This window comes from Anomalospiza imberbis, chromosome 6 (genome assembly GCF_031753505.1).
Source record: "Anomalospiza imberbis isolate Cuckoo-Finch-1a 21T00152 chromosome 6, ASM3175350v1, whole genome shotgun sequence".
Classification (NCBI taxonomy): domain Eukaryota; kingdom Metazoa; phylum Chordata; class Aves; order Passeriformes; family Viduidae; genus Anomalospiza; species Anomalospiza imberbis.
The window spans coordinates 12280896-12302386 of record NC_089686.1 but is presented as its reverse complement, the minus strand read 5'-3'; the positions used below and the strand labels follow the sequence as shown (position 1 = coordinate 12302386).

General features: G+C 37.9%; 2 protein-coding genes across 18 annotated transcripts in view; one reads left to right on the top strand and one right to left on the bottom strand.

Annotated features, from left to right (window-relative positions):
* The window catches only part of SETD3 (SET domain containing 3, actin N3(tau)-histidine methyltransferase), a 611377-nt gene that overhangs the window by 359020 nt on the left and 230866 nt on the right, over nucleotides 1-21491 (bottom strand). The window lies entirely within an intron of this gene.
* Nucleotides 1-21491, top strand: part of EML1 (EMAP like 1) — a 121054-nt gene that overhangs the window by 54588 nt on the left and 44975 nt on the right. For 10 of the 17 annotated variants that reach the window (XM_068192416.1, XM_068192402.1, XM_068192401.1 and 7 more), the window contains exons 2-4: nucleotides 15249-15431; nucleotides 18357-18419; nucleotides 20683-20815. In XM_068192416.1, coding sequence (XP_068048517.1) covers nucleotides 15249-15431; nucleotides 18357-18419; nucleotides 20683-20815 — 379 coding nt within the window. Of the gene's footprint in view, nucleotides 1-15248; nucleotides 15432-18356; nucleotides 18420-20682; nucleotides 20816-21491 lie in introns of those variants that run through there. The other 7 variants (XM_068192405.1, XM_068192412.1, XM_068192418.1 and 4 more) reach the window with 2 other exon arrangements.

Genomic DNA, 21491 nt, shown 5'->3' with positions numbered 1-21491 from the left:
GCGTGTTCATCAGATTATTCCATAACTTTTCAGGAAAAGACATCTCTAAAACCAGAATTAATCAGTAACAAACATCATCAGTGTGATGCTGCTGCTTTGTTCTCAGAACCAAATCTGGGCATTCTTTTGTTTACAGGAGACTCATTGCAAAGAGAAGAGGTAGATCCACAAGATCTCTGTGCATTGAGGAATTTAAACACAAATACTCTTGCAGGAGCTGGTAATCATCTTCAGCACTCCCATATAGGAAGGCCTGGATTAAAAATTTTGCACTTGAGAGAGAGTTTACTCTTTTGTTTGTTTACTCTTCATTGTTTCCAAGAAGATTAAATAGGCCTAAAGCAGCTCCAGTGATTCCTGCAAGGCTCTGTTGGATTTTGTGAAGCCCAGAAACCATTTGGTTGATGCTGAGTGATTAACCTTGGTAGTTGTGACTCAGAAGGTTATGAGAGATTTGTGTGCATATTGTTTCAGGAGTGGGTAACTTCAGGGCTTTTCCTCCTTTCTAGTTTTTATATTTGAGTTTTAAATTTTAAAAAATGTTTAGCCTCAGGGAGTCCTCTAAATCTAAGCCTTTTACTGTCTTCTGAATTTGGCAGTTACTTCTCTTGGTTTAAATCTCTAGGCATGTGTGATGTGAAGCTTTGAAGTAGCTGTTGCCTGGGTGAAGCCTCTCTGGAGGCAAGGAGAAGGATAAAGTTTTGACATTTTCTTTCTTTCCATCTTGCAGATATTTTAACTGAAGTGAAACAGCTGATTTTAGTAAAGACTCTAAAATTACAGAATTGCTAAGACTGTCTCTTTTGTGGTTTGGTTTTAATTTAGAACAATTGCTAAAATCAGTGGTGTGGAAAGCCACATGCATTTTGTCAGTGTTTTACTATCTGGCATTAGGAACTGGTTAATCCATTTAAGAAGCGGAACAAGAGATTCAACAGGGAGATGTTACAGCCCAGCCCAACATCTTAGATGTTGCCCAATGGACCACTGACAAATACCAGAAAAGGCAAACAGAGATATTTGGGTGGGGGCAAAAACCCCAGCAGAAGTTTCTTGTTCTTTGTAATTCTGGTTCTACGTAGTGTCTACTAGTCCCATGCTCAGTGAGCAAACAATTGCCAAGTCCATGGCAGTCTGTATCCCAAAGAGCAAGCACCTTACCTTCACCTTCCGAGCAAGGCTCTGTCTCAGCACGGCTCGTGTACTTCCCCCAAGAACAAAATAGATACAGGCCACCTTCTCCTGGCTATTCCTAACTATTTCCAGTCTGGCTCCCTTAAAATAACTGTCTTGTTGTACAGAATAAGAAGTAGGACAATACATCAGGGAGGAAAAAAAGCTATTTCAAACATCTTGATTATGACGTGGTGAAAGTCTTTCTGTTTGGGTGTTTCCAGCTGTTTCTGGCACAGAGCACTTCTGACACTGCGCTGGTTTGTATTAACTAGGTTTACTAGATTTTGTAGTGGCTAAAATACATACAGTGATTTTAAAACAATTGGTGTTGTGCAGTCATTGCTCAGTTTACCAAGCTGTCTGTGTTTGTCTATGCTGCAAAGACTGTGTACTGTGGAAGCTTTATCTTTACTGTAAATGTAGTAGTAAGATTTTTTCGTAGAAACTTAATTTATCTTAAGAAGTGTAAATTATCTGGTTTTACATGCAGTTTATTGGAGTACCTTTTGTTCTGCCTGCATAAATACGTAAACTTATATAAAAATTTAAAGTCACTTTGTGCTGCAAACAGCAAATCTGTAACTCTGCTGACAAGTCAGCAACTTGCACAGTTGTGAAATCTTTCCTTTTTTTCCAGTTACGACTGGGAAAAATTGACATGTTGCTCTTACGAGTCCGTGCTACCTGTCCTTTAGCAAGCTGTGGTTGAGTGCTGCATACTAAATGTCAGTTATATTGTGCAAACTGTATGAGCAGAATTCCCTCTTCCACAGCTGTGGCAGTAGAAATGGGAAGCAGTCAAATAAACTCAGTCCCTCAAGGCTCCTACCAAGGTGACTGGTGCAGAGTGCAGTGAGATCCAGGGAATTGTTCTGACCTTTTGGAGGCACAAACCTTGGGAAACAAATGAATGTCATTAAAGTGATGACATCTTTCAGATTATAAAAGTAGCAGCTTAAAAAAAAAAAGCTTTTGACACTTTTGACAGGCTTGCACATGATAATTAAATAGTAAAAAGAAGGTGTGGGTTGGCAAGGCATTAGATATGAATGATATGCAGGTTCGTATCCATTTTTCTTTAAGCAATGTTGCACTGAAGATGAAGTCCTATGAACAGTTGTGTAAAGCAGAGGTTTTAAAGTGAAAATGGATTGTATCCATTTGAAATAATTCATGGGAAGATGGGGAAAGCTACTGGCACTCTTCTTCTGAATAACTCCTTTTCCTCATTAAGAAGTTCTTAATACAGTATATTATGGGTATAATCTTAGAACTATGTGCATAGGCTTACCCAGTGTCTTATTTATTCACTTTCAAATTAACTTTCAGGAATTATAAGCTTTTCCTTGCACTGTATGTTCTGAACATTACCCTTACTGCCTTTACAACCTGTCAAGGATGCAGGAAAACAGCTAAAGAAGAGGGTGATTTTTGTAATTTGCATAGAGAAGGAGAAGGAAGAATGGGAAGAGGGAGTGAAAATGAAGAAGAGCCTTGACCTACCTATAGTGTATGAATTCTATGATTAGTCCACAGGAAAATCGATTAAGGGGAGATGCACATAAGGCAGAAGACAATACATGGCATTTAGTATTCCTGTGGGATTTGGGGATCTTCAGCTTAATTTGTCAGGGTATCATCAGCAGGCCAAATGTAGTGGTGGCAGCAGAATTGGGTTCAGGTAGTGGCAACTGCCCCTCTCGTATTGCCATGTTTCTGGCTGCTTGCATTGGATTTTGTCCATGTTCAGCATGCTGTGCCATCTGGGAGCCTGATTCCATACTTTCCATCTGCACACTGGATCCCAGCTCTTTCCCACAACAAATAGAGACCCACTCCTATCTGCTGAAACCCCCTGAGCTTCCAGCCTGGTATGGTGCTGCCAGCTCTCTCTAGTACCTGCTCGTGGTAGCCACTTGTCCTGTGCCCTGGGACCACGACTCCTGAGTGCAGCTCAGATGTGAAGGTATCCCTGCGTGTACTGACTTGAGATATGGGGCAATCTCTTCCATGAAAGTGGGAGCAGCAGCAGCTGCCTGCATTGCAGGGACTTGTCTGTGAGCAGTCAAGAGGCAGTTTTTAGATATTATTTTCTTTGCAAAATTTTAGCACCATTTTGATTTCCTGCGAGAAGGTCAGGCTGAGTTCTGGAGGATTCAGCACTACTGGGGGGACCCTTTTCCCACTCCACCGCTGTCCTGCCCTGTTTGCCAGCCTCCAGGTCCTTCAGAAATCAGATGGGAGCTGCCAAAATAGCAGATGTTTCTGCTGAGTGTGCTGTAATCTCTCACAGCACTGATGCTGATCAGGCTTTGTGTACAGGTCTCAGCAGCACAACTGAATGTCCTCCAGCCTTTGCCATGCCTGACTGGGTAGTCTTCAGCCCCACAGAACAGCCCTGACTGAGGGCTGCAGGGGTAGGGCTGGGTAGATTCTGCTGATGATAGAGCTAGGGGACACCTTCCACTGAGATCAGATTTCTCAAAGTCCCATCCAACCTGATCTTGAACATTTCTAATAATGGGGCATCTGAAGCTTCTCTGGGCACTCTGTTCTGGTGCCTCACCAGCCACTGAGCAGGTTGAAGAGAAGAATTCTCCAGAACCTGCAGCATGAGAGGGTACCCTCTTGCAGAGTTTTTGACTAAATGCTTTGAAAATTCTTGGGACTTGCCTTTTTTCTGCTGTAAGCAGTTGTCCATGAAACAAAATGGGTTTTTTTAAATCATCTGGTACAGATCCATGGGTGATAATGCACTCTCCTTGCTGTTGGTTGTTTTGTGGATGAAGTGGCAAACAGATAGAAAGTTCTAGCACCTCAAGAAAAATTATTAAGCTTCCCTTTTTAAGCTCTGGGGAGTAAGAAAATATATGAACTAAAGCTGAATAATGAAGCTTAAAACAAAACTGTTTTATTCATGTTTTATAGGATTTTTAAATTACTTAATCATTCCTTATAATTTTTGTAGGAATTAGGCCTCATTCCTTTCAGAAGACAGACTTTCCTGGAGTCAGATAAATCTGATAAGTGTATTTAATGTAATTTTGGAACACAGTACATATGCAACCAGTAAATTTGATGTCCAGTTCAAAAGCTTCTTTTTTGTGTAAGGGGAGCTAGTAGGGTATTGAACTATTTTGCAATACAGTAGGAAAAAAAATCTTTCTTTTCTAATGATTAGGGAAGCAGGAACTATCACACTCTGTGAATGACTTCTCAAAATGTAGTTTTCATTTAACTATTTGGGTTTGGGTTTATTCTTGTGTGGATCTTTTGAGGAGCAACTTGTTTGTTTCTTTGCTTTAAGTTTTGTTTTGTTGGTGATTTTTACTTGATAGTGGGCCTACAAAGCTGTCTTGTTCCCATCTAAAAGGAAGAAAAAGAGAGGTGTGGATAGATTTACTTGACTGTGTGATCCCTTTGTCTTAGTGGCACTCACTGCTAGAGCAGTTGCTTGTTGGCTTAAGTGTAACAGGATTCCTGATCAACTGGATCATTTTTCCTTTCTTTTCAACTTTTGGCTTTGCAAATATTGAATGCTTTTGCTTTTGGTGAAGAGTCAACATTGGAAACTGTTAAAAATAAGGCCATTGAGAGTGAGGAGCTGGGTCACTGGCTCAGGGAAGCTGTAGATTTGGGGGTTGGACTTCTCTGCCACAGAGATCTGTGTATCTTAGCATGAGCTTGTGTATTAAGTTTGTTGTTTTTATGTAACCAAGTATTTTTGTGAAGAAGTTGTACTGTACTAGGCTTTAATCTTGACTGTCTTCTGCTAAAATGAAAGATATTTTGAAAAAGGCATCTCCTGCTTGCCATGGGTGATGTAAAAAATTGATGTGCTGTGAGCAGATACTGTTTTCTGAACTCACTCTTCAGTGGAGTTGGGAGAAATGTTTCCCAGCCAGTTTCAACTTTTTTCCATCTCTTCTAAATCTAGTAATTTTCAAGTTCAATGTAGTGCTCAGTTTACTGACCATGGAAATCACTGCTCTGTGCTGTGTTGAGAAAGTTTACTGTACCTGAATGTTGTTTTGGGCAAATCTTATCACTGCAATAATTTTTACATACTTGTAGACCACTAATCTATGTGCAGGACCACTTTAAAAAATGTTCCTTCTTGAATTGTAAGTAAAGACTGTATTGTTAAACAGTGCCTTTAAAATACTAAATTCATTTAGTTCAAGAGGCTGTACTTGACCTAACTTGTGTCTGTACACTTGCATACAGAAGTCTGACTTATGTGAGTTCCACCCACATCCAGAGCTAAGGATAAGAGAACACTTGCCCTAAAGCTGAATAGCCTTAAAGGTTTGTCTTTACTGATAGGCTCCACCTTATCATGAAGGCTGAAGCTCAGATTCCCAGTAATCACAGGGCTACAAGAGCCTTATCAGCCAGGCTTTCTGCAGGGTTTGTTCACACTAGTCCTTCAGCACAGTGCTATTAGGAGATGGCTTTTGGGAAAGGATTTACTCTGCACAGTCATCATCCGTCTAATCTCTCGAGTGAAAACTCATACGGGTGAAGTACTGACTGCCGCCAGAAGGAAATCAGTCCCACAAAGTCCTTGAAGGAGAGGAATGGTCATGAGCCAGGCTTTGCTTGGACCTTGGCCTGGGGTTTGTTCCCAGCCAAGGACAGATCAGACATCTGCTGACTCTGTCACTTTTACTGAGGGCTCTCCATAACCCTGGGGAGAGACAATATTGCACTCGTTGATCAAAGTGTATTTCTAAACTTTTTTCACTCAATATGAAGGATATAAAATAGCTTACCTTTGTGTCCTCCTTCATCTCCTCCTCCATGAAAGCCTGAGTTTCTTTTAAAAATATGCAACATGCATGCTGTAGCATTGCCAAGTACTGTGAGGATGGGGCAAACCTTAGAATACAACTCACTCATTCTCACAGGGTGGCAGGACCATGCTTCACAGTGTGCTGGGAATGGCATCGCAGCTGGGTGAAATGTGTCGCAATGCTGTGCACCCTATTGTGGTGAAATAAGAATATGATCTCATGCTAGGGAACCCAGTTAAAAATAAAAAGAATGCAAATTGTCTTCAATTAGAGGAGTCACATTTTTAACCAAATAATTTTTCAGATTATGTATGTTTCTCTGTTTCCTGAAATAAACCTGAATTAATTTTTTATTTAAGGATAGCAAATAAGGGATTTTTTTCTTCCTTCTCCTAAATAGCCTTAAAACTGTCATCTTCCTGGTTAATACCAGGACATCAAATACTGAATCAAATGTGGTATCTCTGGCTGTGTTTGAGTCCTTGGCAAGGACACTTTGTTCTTTCTGCATCTATGTCCACAACGTTTTTTTTGCTGGAGAGTGGGAACATGTAATGGGAAGAGTTTACAGTAAGAATTACTAATAATAGAATTATTACTAATAATTATATTATTATGTTGTATTATATTTGCCAGAATTAAATGAAGGGAAGACTTAACCCTAACTGAAGATAAAGATGGACAGTGTGGGTAAAATTCCATTCTGTTATGGGCATTCTGGATGCTTTTTTACTACTGCCATCCAAGCAAGGCTGTCACTAGTTAATTCAAGTACTTCTCACATGCACTAGATTAACTGCACATTCTAGAAAAAAATTCTATATTCCTGTGAGAGACAGTACTGAACAAGACAGGTTTTAAAAGACTTATAATAGTTTTCTAAATTTGAAATAACTTTCCCTTTAAATATTTAGACTGTGATTTGTCTTTGTGACAACCTGTAATGAAGCCTAACACTGCATTAATTTCAGAAACTAAAATATTCACGAGGTACAGAGTTCTAAAGAAAAGTCAGACCACTGCTGAAAGTAAAGCCATCAGCTGAGAGCAAGTACCCAGAGTCTGTGAAAGTGATAAATCTACTTTAGACATCAATGGCCCCTTCTGCAGGTGCAAGAGGAATGTTTTATTCTCTTTGTATTGTGTCCCTTAGTTTGAGTCTACAGAAAACAATTTATAAAGCTGATCAGCCTTTAAGAAATGTAAATGTAGAATGGGAGTGGTATTTGTTTTACAAGTAAATGCTATTGATTAGAGGCTGAGATTTTCCAATTCTTATTTCTCAGAGGATACACTTAGGAAATAAGACAAAACATAAACTATTTCAAATTGGTAACTATGGATTACTTGCTATTGATGCAGTCTCAGTTTAGTAAATTTGTAATTTCTTAATTGGAAAAGTGTTTAATTGCTTATGTATTTCTAAAATTTAATAGTGTTTTCAATTTGCTTTTAAAAAAACATATATATAAGATTATAATTTTCATTAAACTGTAGACTATAAAAATATAGGTAAAAAGCTAGTGGTCCAGGTAAATTTGAGGATCAGTTGTCATTTTAATATTGAATATGGAAATTAGGAAAATGACAAAACGTATGCTGACCTAAATAGTTTCTTAAGTGTTTAAATGGTCCTGTCTCTAATGTAACATAAAGCCTGCATTTAACTGCAGATCAACTACTGGCTGATACATCTTAGGGTTTCTTGAGAGTGTGAATCAACTTTTCTTTTGTAAAATAACTTAAATACACAACAAACAAGAAAAAAATTTGGCTTGTAATGCATTACCACGGGCTATCGGTAACTTTTAAAAGCTGTTTTAAATCAGTTTTCTTGCCTTTTGAATCTCTCCTGACTGCAAGTAAAAGTAAATCTTTCTGCTTTTATGCATATGGCATGGTTGAAGATTCAAATGGAAACATCCAGTTTTTTACAGCAGTGAAAAGGTATTGAATTAAACACTATAAAGTTGCTAGGAGAAAGTTTTTTTGTGAACTGATGTGTGGTGTTTATTTGCATGTGGTGTAAAGTATATTTAGGAGAAGCAAATCTCTTCTGAATTGGTTCTTTTTGTCTAGTAATGCTAAACAAAAGCTGAAGGTTTTTTACCTTACATCATGTGATGAATTTGCGTTCATTCCTTCCTAGCTGTTGTTGGATGACTTGGACATCAGCCCTAACTGTGACATGGAGATGGAGAGTCATTGGAGATATTCTCCCATGTTCCATAATCTATTTTTCTTCTCTTGTTTTAAGGGTGTGATATGGGCACACTCTCAGCATATCACTGAGACTATAAGATGCTAAAATACAGCCCAACTATTCTGCCCTGATGCCTTAATTACCCTACTGGTTCCCTCATTAGCAAGTTCTTGTTAGGCTGCATCTTCAGTTTCTTAACTCCAGGCAGGTGCCATAGATTCACTTCCTTTTCAAACTATCCTTGCATTAATATTATGCTACGGAATATTATCTTTACTCTCCTGGTTTCTGTTTGCAATGCTGGGGTTTTGGGTTTTTTTCAGTGGTATGGGCTGATCCCAGCATAATGTGGAGGAATCATAACTGGCTAAAACATTTTATATTGACTTCTGTGTTCAATGGAGCCAGAACAGTAGCTCTAAACTGTTAAAGCATTTATGTTGATAAACCTCTTCTGAGTAAAATTCCTCTAATTTATTGATGTGTCAAAAATTTCTTCCATCTTCTTCTTAAGTGCTATTGGGGAAGATAATTTTTAACTGGTTGATTTCCAAGTAGAAGCTCATTTACCATCTGCTTAGGAAAAAATAGTAAGCTGCTGGCTATATCTTGACAGCTACAGGCAGGTCAAGGGCACATGCTTATAATTTTGCTGCAGTGATTCCTAAATAATTAGCCACGAGGAGCTTTCTGCAAATGTTCTGTTAAGATCATTTTCTTCTTTCCCATTTTGTTAATGAATGCAGTGCTCCCAGCTGTGAGGCTCTGAGTGATGATTGCTATTATGGATTTATCCTTTCAAATTCTGCCTCTAATTTTAGGAAATTATATTCCCTGTCTTTAAGTTTCTAGTGGTAAAACTGTAAAAGGACAAGTTATTCCTCAGTTTGTGTTGGAAAATACAGTAATAAGATTTTATAAGTACTGGGTTGCAATTGTTAGCTGTATTAGAGGAGGGAAAATACTGTTCACAAAAATAACCATCTGTAGGCCATATTAGTTGACAAAAATATTTGTATTTTTTTTATTAGCATGGTTTAGAAGTTATCTGTTCTCACAAGATGATGTTTTGCTGCTACTGTGGTTCCCAGCACATCCAGAGTAGGGCATTAGGCAGATGTGTGGGATAGAGTTTTCTTCCTATTTCCTCCTACACATACATATCTTGTGAGGACATGGGAAAACTAATCTGGGTTGTTCAGCTTACTTAATGTAAGATGTACCTGATTGTACCCAACTAGGGCATCTCCTTGCATTGCTAATCACTCTTAAGAATATGCATTAGAATACAGAATGAACTGAAAAGTTGTCCTACCTGTTCAAAAATGGTATGTGTGTACACATACATAAGCTTATAGATAGGCATTGTTCCTGTAGCCATTGGGTTTAAATATTAGATATGATTTCTTGTTCCTCATAATCAAAATTTTCCATCTCAAAAAGTAGATATGATGCTTGCACTTTTGTCCTATTATATATACATTTATAGCAAAATACAGTTAGAGGATTGGACATTCAGCTGGCAACCAGTTTTGATTTCCAAAACTTCACATAAGGCAACAATGTTTACAGTTTAACCTGTAGTTAAAAAGATTCTGCCTGTTTTTTTTTTTTTTTCCTAACCACACAAAGTAACAAGATTAAATAGGATAACATTATTTTGGGCTTTAAATCCACTTGCTTCTCACAGTGGAAAGCTCTAATCTGGCAGACCAGTCTAGTATGTACCAGACTTTATGATAAGCTGTTGCCCATATGTGTTGTCATTGTCCCCAGGAGACAAGCCTGGAGGGCTGCTGCTGTGTTTCAGGTATGGTACAGTGTTTTGCATTAGAAAAGTGAGCAGAGGAAAGACATTTAGTCTGTGAAATACTGTCGACATTAATCTTTTAAACAAAGGAGCTTGGCGTGGTGTTGTCAAAGGAAACTAAACCTGCTGTTTTATTTTCCCATTGTTCCCTTGCACAGAGGCTCTGGTCTACGAATGACCGCTGACATTATGCCACAGAAACTGATACGAGGAGAATACTTGGTACTTTCCAATCTTGCTTCGAATCCTGGCAACAGTGTTGTGACTGCATTCCCCTTTTTCTGTGCTACAGTGAATTGCTTGTGCTCATTCTGAGAGAAGTTGGATGATTGTCTCTCTTCCCAGGTTTTTTTTTTCTCTCTGTTGCTGTCAACTCAGAAATACTGTTTCTATCAAACAGTTTGTCTGCCTGACTTCTGTGACCCAGACTCAAAGATGCATGAAATGAACCAAATAGGGAGGGCAGGATTTGGAAAATGTAGGAGATGCCTGCCACAGAGGGATGTTTTTCTGCTCTCTTAGAATTTGAAGCTAAACATATGGAATCAAGAGAGGTGAAGCAGAGAGGTCATTTGAAACTTCATGGTAGTGTTACTCCCAGGATGTTTGAAGGAAGTAGTTGAAGTATCTCAGTTACTTGCATGAGATCTTAGTGATGATGTGGGCAGGAGAAGGGGAACTTGCCAAACATGTGCTGAGTGACATGTGCTCCATCTGACAGCTTTGCAGTTAGTGGAGTGCAAAAACCATGGGCCTTTATGGGTGGAAAGATGTTTCTGGAAGTGTAGGATCTTCATTGTTCTTAATTGCTTGCAAGTATGCTGGGTCAAATCCAGGCTATGGATCTCCTAATCTGCAGGACTGCACCTTTTTTTTGTTTGCTTATTTTTTCATAACTACTGTTTTCAACTTTCTGTCACTTGATGGCATGGCTTTCTCAGTACTTGCTGTGTTCTGCCCTAGAGTTAGCTGCATACTGAGGGTGGAGAATTCCTTTCTGTCCATGTACAGTTTCATAAGACTATAGTAGTGGCCTTGAAGTTCATTGCTATTTCCAAGGAATGTAAATACTTGCACCAATTGATTTCAGGACAAGTACAGAACGTGATACACTTAATGAAATCTCTCAGTGACAGAAAATATTCCTACCAGTTGAGCTTAATTCAGGCTTGCTGGCACAATCTGTGTTTATGCTAGAGTAAGAGCTGCTGTGTGTGTGGGTGATGCTGCCTTTCCACTGCATTCCCTTGCTGTGTTTTCCGTCATGTGGGTTATCTTCAGTTTTTGCCGAAGACCACTGCTGGCATTTGCTGTCCTCAGAAGGCTTGCATTTTCTTTCCTGATGTCCTGCAGAGTGTCTAAACACAAGGACAACTCTGCAAAGACTTTGAGATGCCACTTTCAAAATGTATTACAAAATAAGTGTCTAGCAACCACAGCTGTAATCAATTTTGGAAGTACTTAATGTACAATTTTATCTTGTTAATTGATGCTCCAAATATGCCATGTAGATTGAATAAACTCAAAGTTGTTTGCCAGTCTTTTGAGAATCGGTACCTAATATTTCCACTGCATGGTCAACTGCTGGGGTCTGAGCTGGACAAGATAGCCTCAGAATTAATGCCTACATAATGCAAAGTGGAATAAGTTTAATAAAGTAGTAGTTCTTTGGGGGGGGGGGGAGAATGCCAAGTCCTATTTTGATTATTTCATACATGTTAACATACAGGTAAGATTTAGGTTTTTTCAGAAGGTTTAGGTTTTTCTGTAGAAGAAATCTATAGAAAATAGTATGCATCTAATAGGCTTCCTTCTAACTAATGGTGTAAGTATGTAAATTAGCTTTAGCCTACATACAGTGAAATAGTATTGAAATCACTCTTGAAAACAGCATACACGTCCTGTTGTTGGCTTTGCTTCAGCTGTTTATTCACATTTGGCTAAGCTCAAGTAATAAATTGCTGTAAAACTGGAATACACTCTGGAAGCAGATTAATCATTTGACTCAGTATTGTCTTTTAGTTTGCCATGAGAAATCTTTCCAATCTATGAGATCATGGATTAGCTGGTTGGACAATTTAGAGAGGCATGTAGTACATTCCCCTTTTTTGCTGCCTTCCCTTTGAAACTTGTAGAATCTCAGCAAAGTAAAAATGATAAATGACTCTTTTTTTCCAAGTTTTACCAGAAATGCCTATTGTGATGAAAAATGTGGCATCTGAATTGATAGCTCCTTGTTTTATCTAATTTTGGACATTGTAGGTGGCATTTATCTCATGAGATGTAGATTAACTCCCTGCCCATTGCAGATGGGCAGGAATCTTTAAGTTCCCTTCCCACCAAAACTGTTCTATGATTTACATGTTTGAGGCAATGATTTAGACTTGTCTTAAAATCGGTGAAATGAACTTTGTAGAAAGTGACTCACTTCAGTTTTCTAAAAACATATTGCATAAATTTCACTTTAAAGTCCTTTTTCTTCCCTTGATGAAAGAGGATAGCACTTAATTCTGTTGTGCTGTTGATGCTACCCATGTAGGTGGTGTGATGTCTGTTCTGCCCATCCATGGGAAGTGGTGGTAGTGACTGATAAGGAGATCTAATACTTGAAGGCAATTTGTCTGGATTTGCAGTCTCCTTCATATGCCTTTCCAAATTTCATTACAAATGTGTGCTAAAATATTCCTTGCATACGTCCTTTGCTGTGAGGATGAGTGATACACAGCAGAGGCAGGTCACAGATTAGGCTAACAATACCACTCTTGCTTGTGTGGACAGAGTAGCTGACATCTGCAGTGACATTTTAGTTGTTGTATTGTTAGTTTATAGCATTAGTTGTTGTTTTCTCTTCTGATACTGTACCATTTCACTTATTTGGCTGTGTTGAAGGTGCAACTTTATTGCTCAACATACTGGGATGTAATGATCTCAATGGCAAGAACATTCCACCCTCAACTTGCATAACAAACAGGTTATGCTTATTTTATAAATGAACTTTGCATTCTTCATAAAATGTAGTTTTGTTGTATTCTATGCCTCTTTTCTAGCTTACTTGTACATGCATGCAAAGAGGAGGTAAAGTGAAATGGTATTGGACTGTAAGAAATCTTGTCTCCAACTGCAATCTTACTGAAAGCTGTTAGATTTTTTTTTCCTGCATCCCTGGAAGGGAACTGCACCCAGTGAAGTAACCACCATAAAAACCAAACAAGCTGTACGTTACAGCAAGGATGAAGGTTATGTTGCCAGGACCCTACAAGAATGATGATAGTGGAAGATACAGATGTTGTGTCCAAGAAAGGGTTTGCTGGGGCCTGGAGGTCAGTGAGGGTGTGAGGGGAAGAGTCACAGTAACAGATGGGGGAAGGGGGAAGAAGGGAGAGAACTGTACATCTTAATAGTTATTAGTGGGAGTGATTTCTTACAGGACTGTCAATAAACCAGTGCCACTGATTTACCACTTGAAGATTAATGTCTGGGCAAAATTACTGTTTCTACACACTTAAAAATTAGTGAAATGGATACTTCAATGAGGATGTTTTCTTTTGTAGCAGGGTAGATCATTTCAACACCAACTGATTTTCCCCTGGGTTTCCTTTACTGCCCTGGTTTTGGGATTTGGCTATTTCTTGTTGGCTGAATTCAGAGAAAAACTATTCCTGATGATACTGAATTTGGCAGAATGGCTGAAGTTTGAATTTGGCTTGTACTGGTTAAATCAAGCTTTTGATTTGGTTGCCTATTGTCCAGTATGCTAATCCATGTTATTTCCAGCTGAGTTAAAGTGTAAAGTCATTAGAGCAGCATGGGGCTTTTGTTTGTAGAGGAAAGGTTAAGTTCTGCAGGCAGCTCTTACTGCTGCCAGCATAGCTGCTAATCTGAGTTTGGGAACTAATTACCTGTAATTGCTACAGGACAGAGTCCTGTGTTGAGTACAAGTCTGATTAGGCCAAAGTTTGGAAAGCTTTGTCATGGGGAAAGCTTTTTAACATTTTTCAGGAACTTGAATTCTGATTTAGTTCATTCAGAACCAGATACTTACATTACTACTATATTCAGCCTAGTAATATCCTAATGGTGATATTTTAAATAAGGTCTGAAAATCCTATAATGGAATTAACAAGCATTTAAAACTGCAATACTCTGTGGCTATTTATGGACTGTCAATATTGTTACATTGTTTCTGACTTGTTTCTAATTCAGCTTTTGATAACCACAGATAGCTATTGGGGGTGTGAGAGATGAGGAAGCCAAAACTGATCTGATGAACAGATTTCAAAACCAATCTGTATTGGAGTGGTTTGGAGATGAATAATTTTTTTAAAAAAAATTAATGCCATTTTTTCCTAGATGCTTATGATTAAAAGATTGTATGCATTAGCATTTTTGGATATGCTTTTAGATGTACTCAGAAACAGTTGTTTTCTTTTTTTAAACACTTTGTTTTAAAATTCAAGAGGAGTTATTATACACAATATTATTGTAATAATAATATTGTAATAAGAGACAGTGTTTCTATGTGATAGGAACAAAAGTGCTCATTTAGGAAAAATATTCTTATTACTAGTTTTGAGTGGAAAGAACGTGTAGTCTTCATCATGGATTTGCAATCTTGAAGCTTCTATGGTTTACTTCCAAATAATGGGTGAATTGTATCAAAGTAATGACCCTTTTAATAATTTGCAGGCTTAGAGTATAGTTACTGAGTAATTCTGAAATTATTTGGGTTTTTATTTCAGTTGCAGGGAATGTTCTCAAAGCTGCTGGTATAGACTAGGGGTTAGCACATTGGGTCAGTATCTGTTCTTCAGCCTGTTAGCTTGAAAAAGTGTAAGGCTATCTGTTACTTATGTATTTGTCATGTATCTCTATGACCTATATGAGACAGACTACTCTGGAAGGGTGTGTAGCATATCAGAAAATGTAGCTCTCTGTGTGAATGCCCAGCACTGTCAGAATGTTCTGTTGAGCAGAGCAGTGAAGGGGGGTGATGACTGATCACTGCAGTTCTGACATGCAGATAAATGGTAGTGGAATTCAATTAACAACTGGCCCTGAAGCCAACCTCATCATAACATCTTACTAAAGTATGTATTTATTTTTATTTCCATCTGTTCCCTTTGGTCACTTAAAAACTTTCTTCCTCAAGAAGTCATCAGGTCTGAGAAAAGCCTTGTTTTTACCTGCAGCTGATTGCATAAGGTACTTCTGGATGGCTGTCCATTATTGATAATGCATTTTTTTTTTCTGCTGCTTTGTTTAGATGACAGTGCCTCTGCTGCAAGCAGTATGGAGGTTACAGACCGCATTGCCTCTCTGGAGCAGCGTGTCCAGATGCAGGAAGATGACATCCAGCTGCTCAAATCTGCCCTTGCTGATGTGGTCCGACGCTTGAATATTACAGAGGAGCAGCAGGCCATGCAGAACAAGAAAGGACCTACCAAAGGTTTGCATTTCAGACAGCTGTAAAATAGTGCAGTTCAATAAATGTTTCATATGTATTAAAATAGGTTATTCATTAGATCTTGAAATATTCAAAATAAACAAATTAAACTCTAAATAAAATACATTTGAAATTCAGCCTGTTAAAAAGAATACATAGAAATCCAGATGGTTAAATCTGTGAGCCTTCTACAGTTTACATGAACCAGCAAAGCATTTGCATTTTCTTAATGCTTAATCCACAAACTACATTTAACCATTGCTACCACTTCCTTACTTCTGATCAAGGTATTTTATAAACTCTTTAGGGAAGGCATTGTCTTCTGTGGGTGAAACTCCTAATAGGCTGGGTTTTTTTTATCCTAAAAATGAATTAAACTTAAGTAAAATGTAATTAAAATTTAATTTAAAATGTCTTAAATGTCTATGGATCATGCAGACATAAGGCAGAGCTCTAAGCTAGCACAGAGTTGACATGACTAAGGAGATGGTAAAACACCAGCTGCTCAGCTATGAATGAAAGGTAGGGCTGTGTTTGTTGCCTGACCGTGTTCCAGAGCAGCAGAGCCAGCAAGGTACAAGGTGTGACAGAGGTCACTGCTTGGCAGAATTCTGTGCTGTGCCTACATGCCACATTGTGCTCTCCTGTGGCTCCTGCTCTGCAGGAATGGGTTTTTCTGTGCACAATTCAGAAAAGCTGGACCTGGACATCCAGCATTTCACAGGAGTAAAGGTTTATTAGAACTCAACCAATGTGATTTACTGTAGTGTGTGAGGCTGCAAAGGCCTGGGAGGCTGCCTGTGTGCAGCTTAGAGGAACACACAAGGTATTTGAGGGTGGTCTTAGGAGTAAGAGTGGTGGCAACCTAGATGTAGAAAGAAGGTACTGACTTCACAGGCTCTCTGTTGTCTAACTTAAGAAGTTGTTTCTTTTGGGGTCCTGATATGTATTAATATTAATTAAAACCTTATTTTGTATGAGAATTATGTTACCTAATTATGGATTCATAATTTTCTCAGTTTAAAGTTAGGACTTCCTTTCATCTTGGTTATATATTTGTGACCCTGCAACAAATATTTAGTTCTAGTCATTGATTTAACAGACTAGATGAGAACTACTTAATTTGCTGAACTGAGATGTCATGTTTATTACAAAGTTTTGCGTCAGGAGATGAGGAAACCTGAAAGGGACAGAATTACAGAGCCAAATAATGAGTTGGTTGTGTCTCATGCTAGCTGTCAGATGGAATAGGCACAAAATATCTGTGATCTTGTCTTAATGTTCTCTTCCCTTTCTGTTGTAATCTCCTTATTTTTTCTTTGTTTTATTGAGAGAAAAATTAAAATATCAGATAAGTTAAATGTTACTAAAGATAGCCTCCACTGTGATAATATGTTCCATCAAATCTGGTTTTACAAGGAATTAAGAGGCTTCTTGTTGCCTGTAAAATAGATATTATCTGATGCATGGAGGAAATAAAGTCTAGTAATTATTACTGAGTTGTAACCAAATCTGTTCTTCATGCCTGCTGGCTTTATTTAGCAAAATACAAACCAGATTTTCATGGATTCTGTGAGCAGAGTTGAACTCTAAATCAGGAGAGGTTTTCTTGGTCATGGCAGACCATTAGAGCCATAGTTCAATGTACATTGGAGAAAAGCTGCTGTAAGCCTATCCCCCTGTCTGTTATGACTGGTCTTGTAGGGGTTTGTTTGTTTGTGGGATTTGTGTGTGTGTGTGTGGTTTGGGCGGTTTTTTTAATGTATGTATTGCATGCCTGGTTCTTAACGTGTGTGTGAAACTACAGTGTAAGATTTTTTATTGTAATAATGCAAATAGAGGACTAAAATTGTCAACTGCTCTTCCCTTGCAAATTACCAGAATTAGTCCTGGTATTTGTCAACAAAACCCACCTAATTTCTGGAGAAGATTGGTACTGTGACTGTTTATGTAAAGAACTTTCACTTTGCTGTACATCAGCTGTATCATTTACTGTATGGTCAACCTTATTTGACATGAATTATAAACATGAAAGAGAATCTGAAGTATTTGGACCACTTGTTTTTTTCCAGCTGTTTTGTCAAATATGATCTGTTTCACATAATCACCTATTATTCCTTTGTAGGCACAACTACTTTATCAAAAGTTGTATGCAATTATTTAGCATAAGAATAATTTTAGTTTGGAATAACATTATGAAGGTTTCTGATGGATACTCTTAGGAGAGGGGCTTTGTTAAACAGGGGAGGAGCTGGAGTGATGGCTTCTCATACCCCTTGGGCTGCATGGACTGAACCTGTGTTTATTTGCCTTATATTGTTTAATGACTAATTCCACATCTGGAATTTTAACAAGTGTAATTTGATCCCACAGAGTGTCACAGAAATTGTGTCCATGCAAACTGGGGTTTGAATCATACTGTGTGCTGCTGTTATCATTTGATCTATAGATGGAAGTGGATGAGGATTAAGTGTGTGTGTTGGGCGAGGTCTGTGCCTTTGGAAAAACAGGATCTCCTTGGTACTGTATAAAGTCTGGAAAAGATTCTTCATGGGACAAATGCCTTTATTTTTTCTGAGTACTTCAGATTTAAAATTAATTTAAAGATTTCAAGTTTCAGACTTTCAAATCTATAATGGAAAAATCTTGAGCTGGTTTTCAGTCTTTGTGTTCTTGAGCTAAGCAGCTTAAAAGCAGTATACATCATGGAAAGGGAGCGGCTTATCTTGTCCATTTGTGGAGCACCTTCCCTAATGGTGTTTTGAGTTTTTGTTCAGTTGTTTGGGTTTTTTTCCCTTTCCTTATTTAATTCTACTGCTTGGTGGAGTTTCAGTATGGCTTCCTGCCTTTGTTTTACTTGTGTTTGTTGTTCTTTCCTTTTGCAATTGTTGGTTTGTTTGTAAACTTAACAGCCCTATTAATCCATAGATCAGAGTATGATTAAAAAAGCTGCTGCTGAGGCTGATAAACTTGTCAGTCCTGCTACCACAGGTAAGACCTTGAAGCACCAGAACTTCCAAAATAAACATTACTGACAAAGCAGTAATAGTGTGTTACTGACTTCTAACAGCAATGACATGTTTGGGATTGTGTGACTGTGATGCCAGTTACCACTGGTGTGAACTAGCTGTTGTAAGTAAAACTAAATAGCTCCTGAGTAAACAGTGAATTTATTGAATAATGCACAGTTTTTCTGTATGTTGTACAAGAGTTTCATGGTGTTGCTTTCTACACTAGCTGACCATTTAAATCTCTGTTTCCAGAAGTGTGGGTTGTGGATTGGTTCTGGATCTGAAGCAAAACTTCTGTTAAAGGTTGTAGGGTTTATTCCTGGCTGCTGCAAGTTTCGATTTCATAAGGTTAGGAGAGTAAACAGACTCCAGCTAGTTCACTCCAGCTACTCTTTAGTAGGCATTCTTTTTAAATAACTACAAATAAGGAAAATATTTTAATATTTTTTTAACTTCAATTACTGTTCTAATTTGTCTTCTGAAAGTTCATAGTTTTGTGGGCTACAGAAAGATCACCTGGAGACAGGTCCACAACTTCTCAACTGTAGCTACCTGTGATTCTGTAAAATGCAACAGAATCAGTTTTATACATATGGATTAATTGCAACAGTGCAGCAGTTAGGAAACAAGCAGCAGAGCTTCCAGCACAAAACTGTAAAAAGAATTTAATATACCAAAAAATTAATGAAGGAGAAGTAAATAGAATTATATCTGAATTCATTAATAAAAAAATAAATAGATGCTTGGGAAGCCAAATAAATTCAGATGTTTTGTATAAGCTCTAAAGGCAGCATTAGTCAGTTAAAACAGATCATGGAAGGCAGGGCTGGAAGGCACCCGCAGTGAGCATAGAGAAAATTTTCTTTTTATCTCATTTGTTGACTTTCTTTCCTGTCATTCTTCACTCTTCTAAGCCAAATAAGCCTCATTCCTTCAGTATTTCCCTTATAGGTTGTTTTCTAAATTTTTCTCCTCTGAGCAAATAAATTTTTCTCCTCTAAGCAAACACGTAATGAGTAAGTGTGCATTCTAACAAAGTTTCAAGACAAAGTTTGTCTTGCAAGTTGTCTCTAGTAGACCATATGTACTGACAATCTTCTGAAGGCACAGTTTTTCACGTCTATCTTTTTGTTCAGTATATCAAAACTTAGGGTGAACAAGTCAATAAATGCTTGCTCTCAGTGCTACAATAAGAGGTTGTTACAATATGACCTACAATTGTATACAATTGGTACTGTTTCAGTTTAGGCTTTTAGTCCTTTTATCCTTGTCAGTCTTTTTTGAAAAACATTTCATAGGTATTCTCCCTGCCATCCTCTCCAAGTTCAATCAAATTTTATATTCCTAAAGTGACTTGTTACTGCTGCCTTCTCTCAAGAGGTGTTTCTCTGAACCCAGAGGCTTTTGGCATCTTTACAATGGCTTGTAATACAAAGTCCTGTCAAATTTCAAGTGATTCAAGCTTTTTTCTCTGCTGTAGAGAGAGCACAAGTCATGTTTGTGTCTGTGTTTCAAGGCTATGATCCACAGTAGTATTTGTGTTGGTACTCATTGCTTGCAGTTTTAAACACTGTTTTTGCAACTAACTTCTAACTACTTGAATTGGACTTTTCTGTTATTCTGTTAATTACACCTATGACACATAGATCCTTTTTTTGAGCCGACATTTGATCAGAAGAATGTAGGTAGATAATGCCAGCTTCACTCTTCACTCTTCTGCTGATTTCAGTAGCTTTTTCTGAATAAAGGGTAAATTCCTTCTATCAAACATAAGCCCACATTCCTTGAAAAAAAGACCTTTTGTGGGGAGTAGAAATTTCTTAATAGATAATTTACTTGTGGAAAACCTCCAACAAGACTGAGGGATGAAGAGCAGGAATTTCTGGGATGACAACTTGCCTTCATTTCTAGCACTCCTCTGGATGCTATCCAGGTGGGCAAGAGGCTGATGCTCCTTTGACTGAGCAGGATTGGTTTTGAGGATAACAACTACTTTTGTGCTTACCACTAAGGTCCTTAATCTAGGACAGAGTTTTTACTTGATAGGACTATTATTATTATGAATAATAATAATTTTTTAAAATTACTCAATAATAAAACCCTCATCTATGCTGAATTTGGCCATAGTGACACAAAAATGGCACACTACATGGAAAATTTAAAATATTTTAGTGTTCTTTGCTGAAGAAAAAACACAGAAAAGTAAATGAAGGCAATGATTTCATCTTATGCTTGTTTTACAGCAAGACCACTGGTACAAACCCTGCCTTTAAGGACTACAGTTAACAATGGAACTGTATTACCAAAGAAACCAAGTGGCTCTTTACCTTCTCCATCAGGAACCAGAAAGGAGACTGTATCACCAGCAGCAAAAAGGTAGGCACCTATGAGAAACCTTACAACCATGGAATTGAAAGCATGGTATAGCTCCTGTTTTAATCTTCTAGATATGTAGTTTTTCTTACTTGCAAAGCAGCAGACTGAATATTTGGTTCAGAAAGAAAAGGAGATGGATTTAATTCTAAGAGGCTTTAAATTTATTCATTCTAATTACAATTAAGGTTATTACCATGAGTATTGAAAGAATGCACAATCCTTGGTCTTACTGGTTTGTGTACATTTCTTGCTTTTAAGAATTTAGCACTGGGAGAATAAAGCATTTCTACTGTGCTGTTGCCCAACAGGATGTGAAAAGTGGTGCAAGAATTCTTTGAGTAGGTAGTAGAAAATATATAGTCTGCAGAGAAACAGTGTTATCATTGCAAATCAGTATGTTATCTTTGGTGGTTTTCTCTCACTAACAAAATTATCATATAAACTGCATGCACAGGGTTAGCACCATCTCAGGGAGGAGGAAAATCCTATGCCTAGCACATATTTATGCAAATGAAAACATACATCTTTAGATATCTTATCATTAGCATGTATTAAGCCCTTTTAAAAATTACTGATCTGTCCCAGTTTGCTTTGTGTGTAGCTGTTTTTAAATATACGAAATGTTTTATACATCTGGGTTATAAGGAATGGAATGGATTGGGTGAAGCAAGTTCAA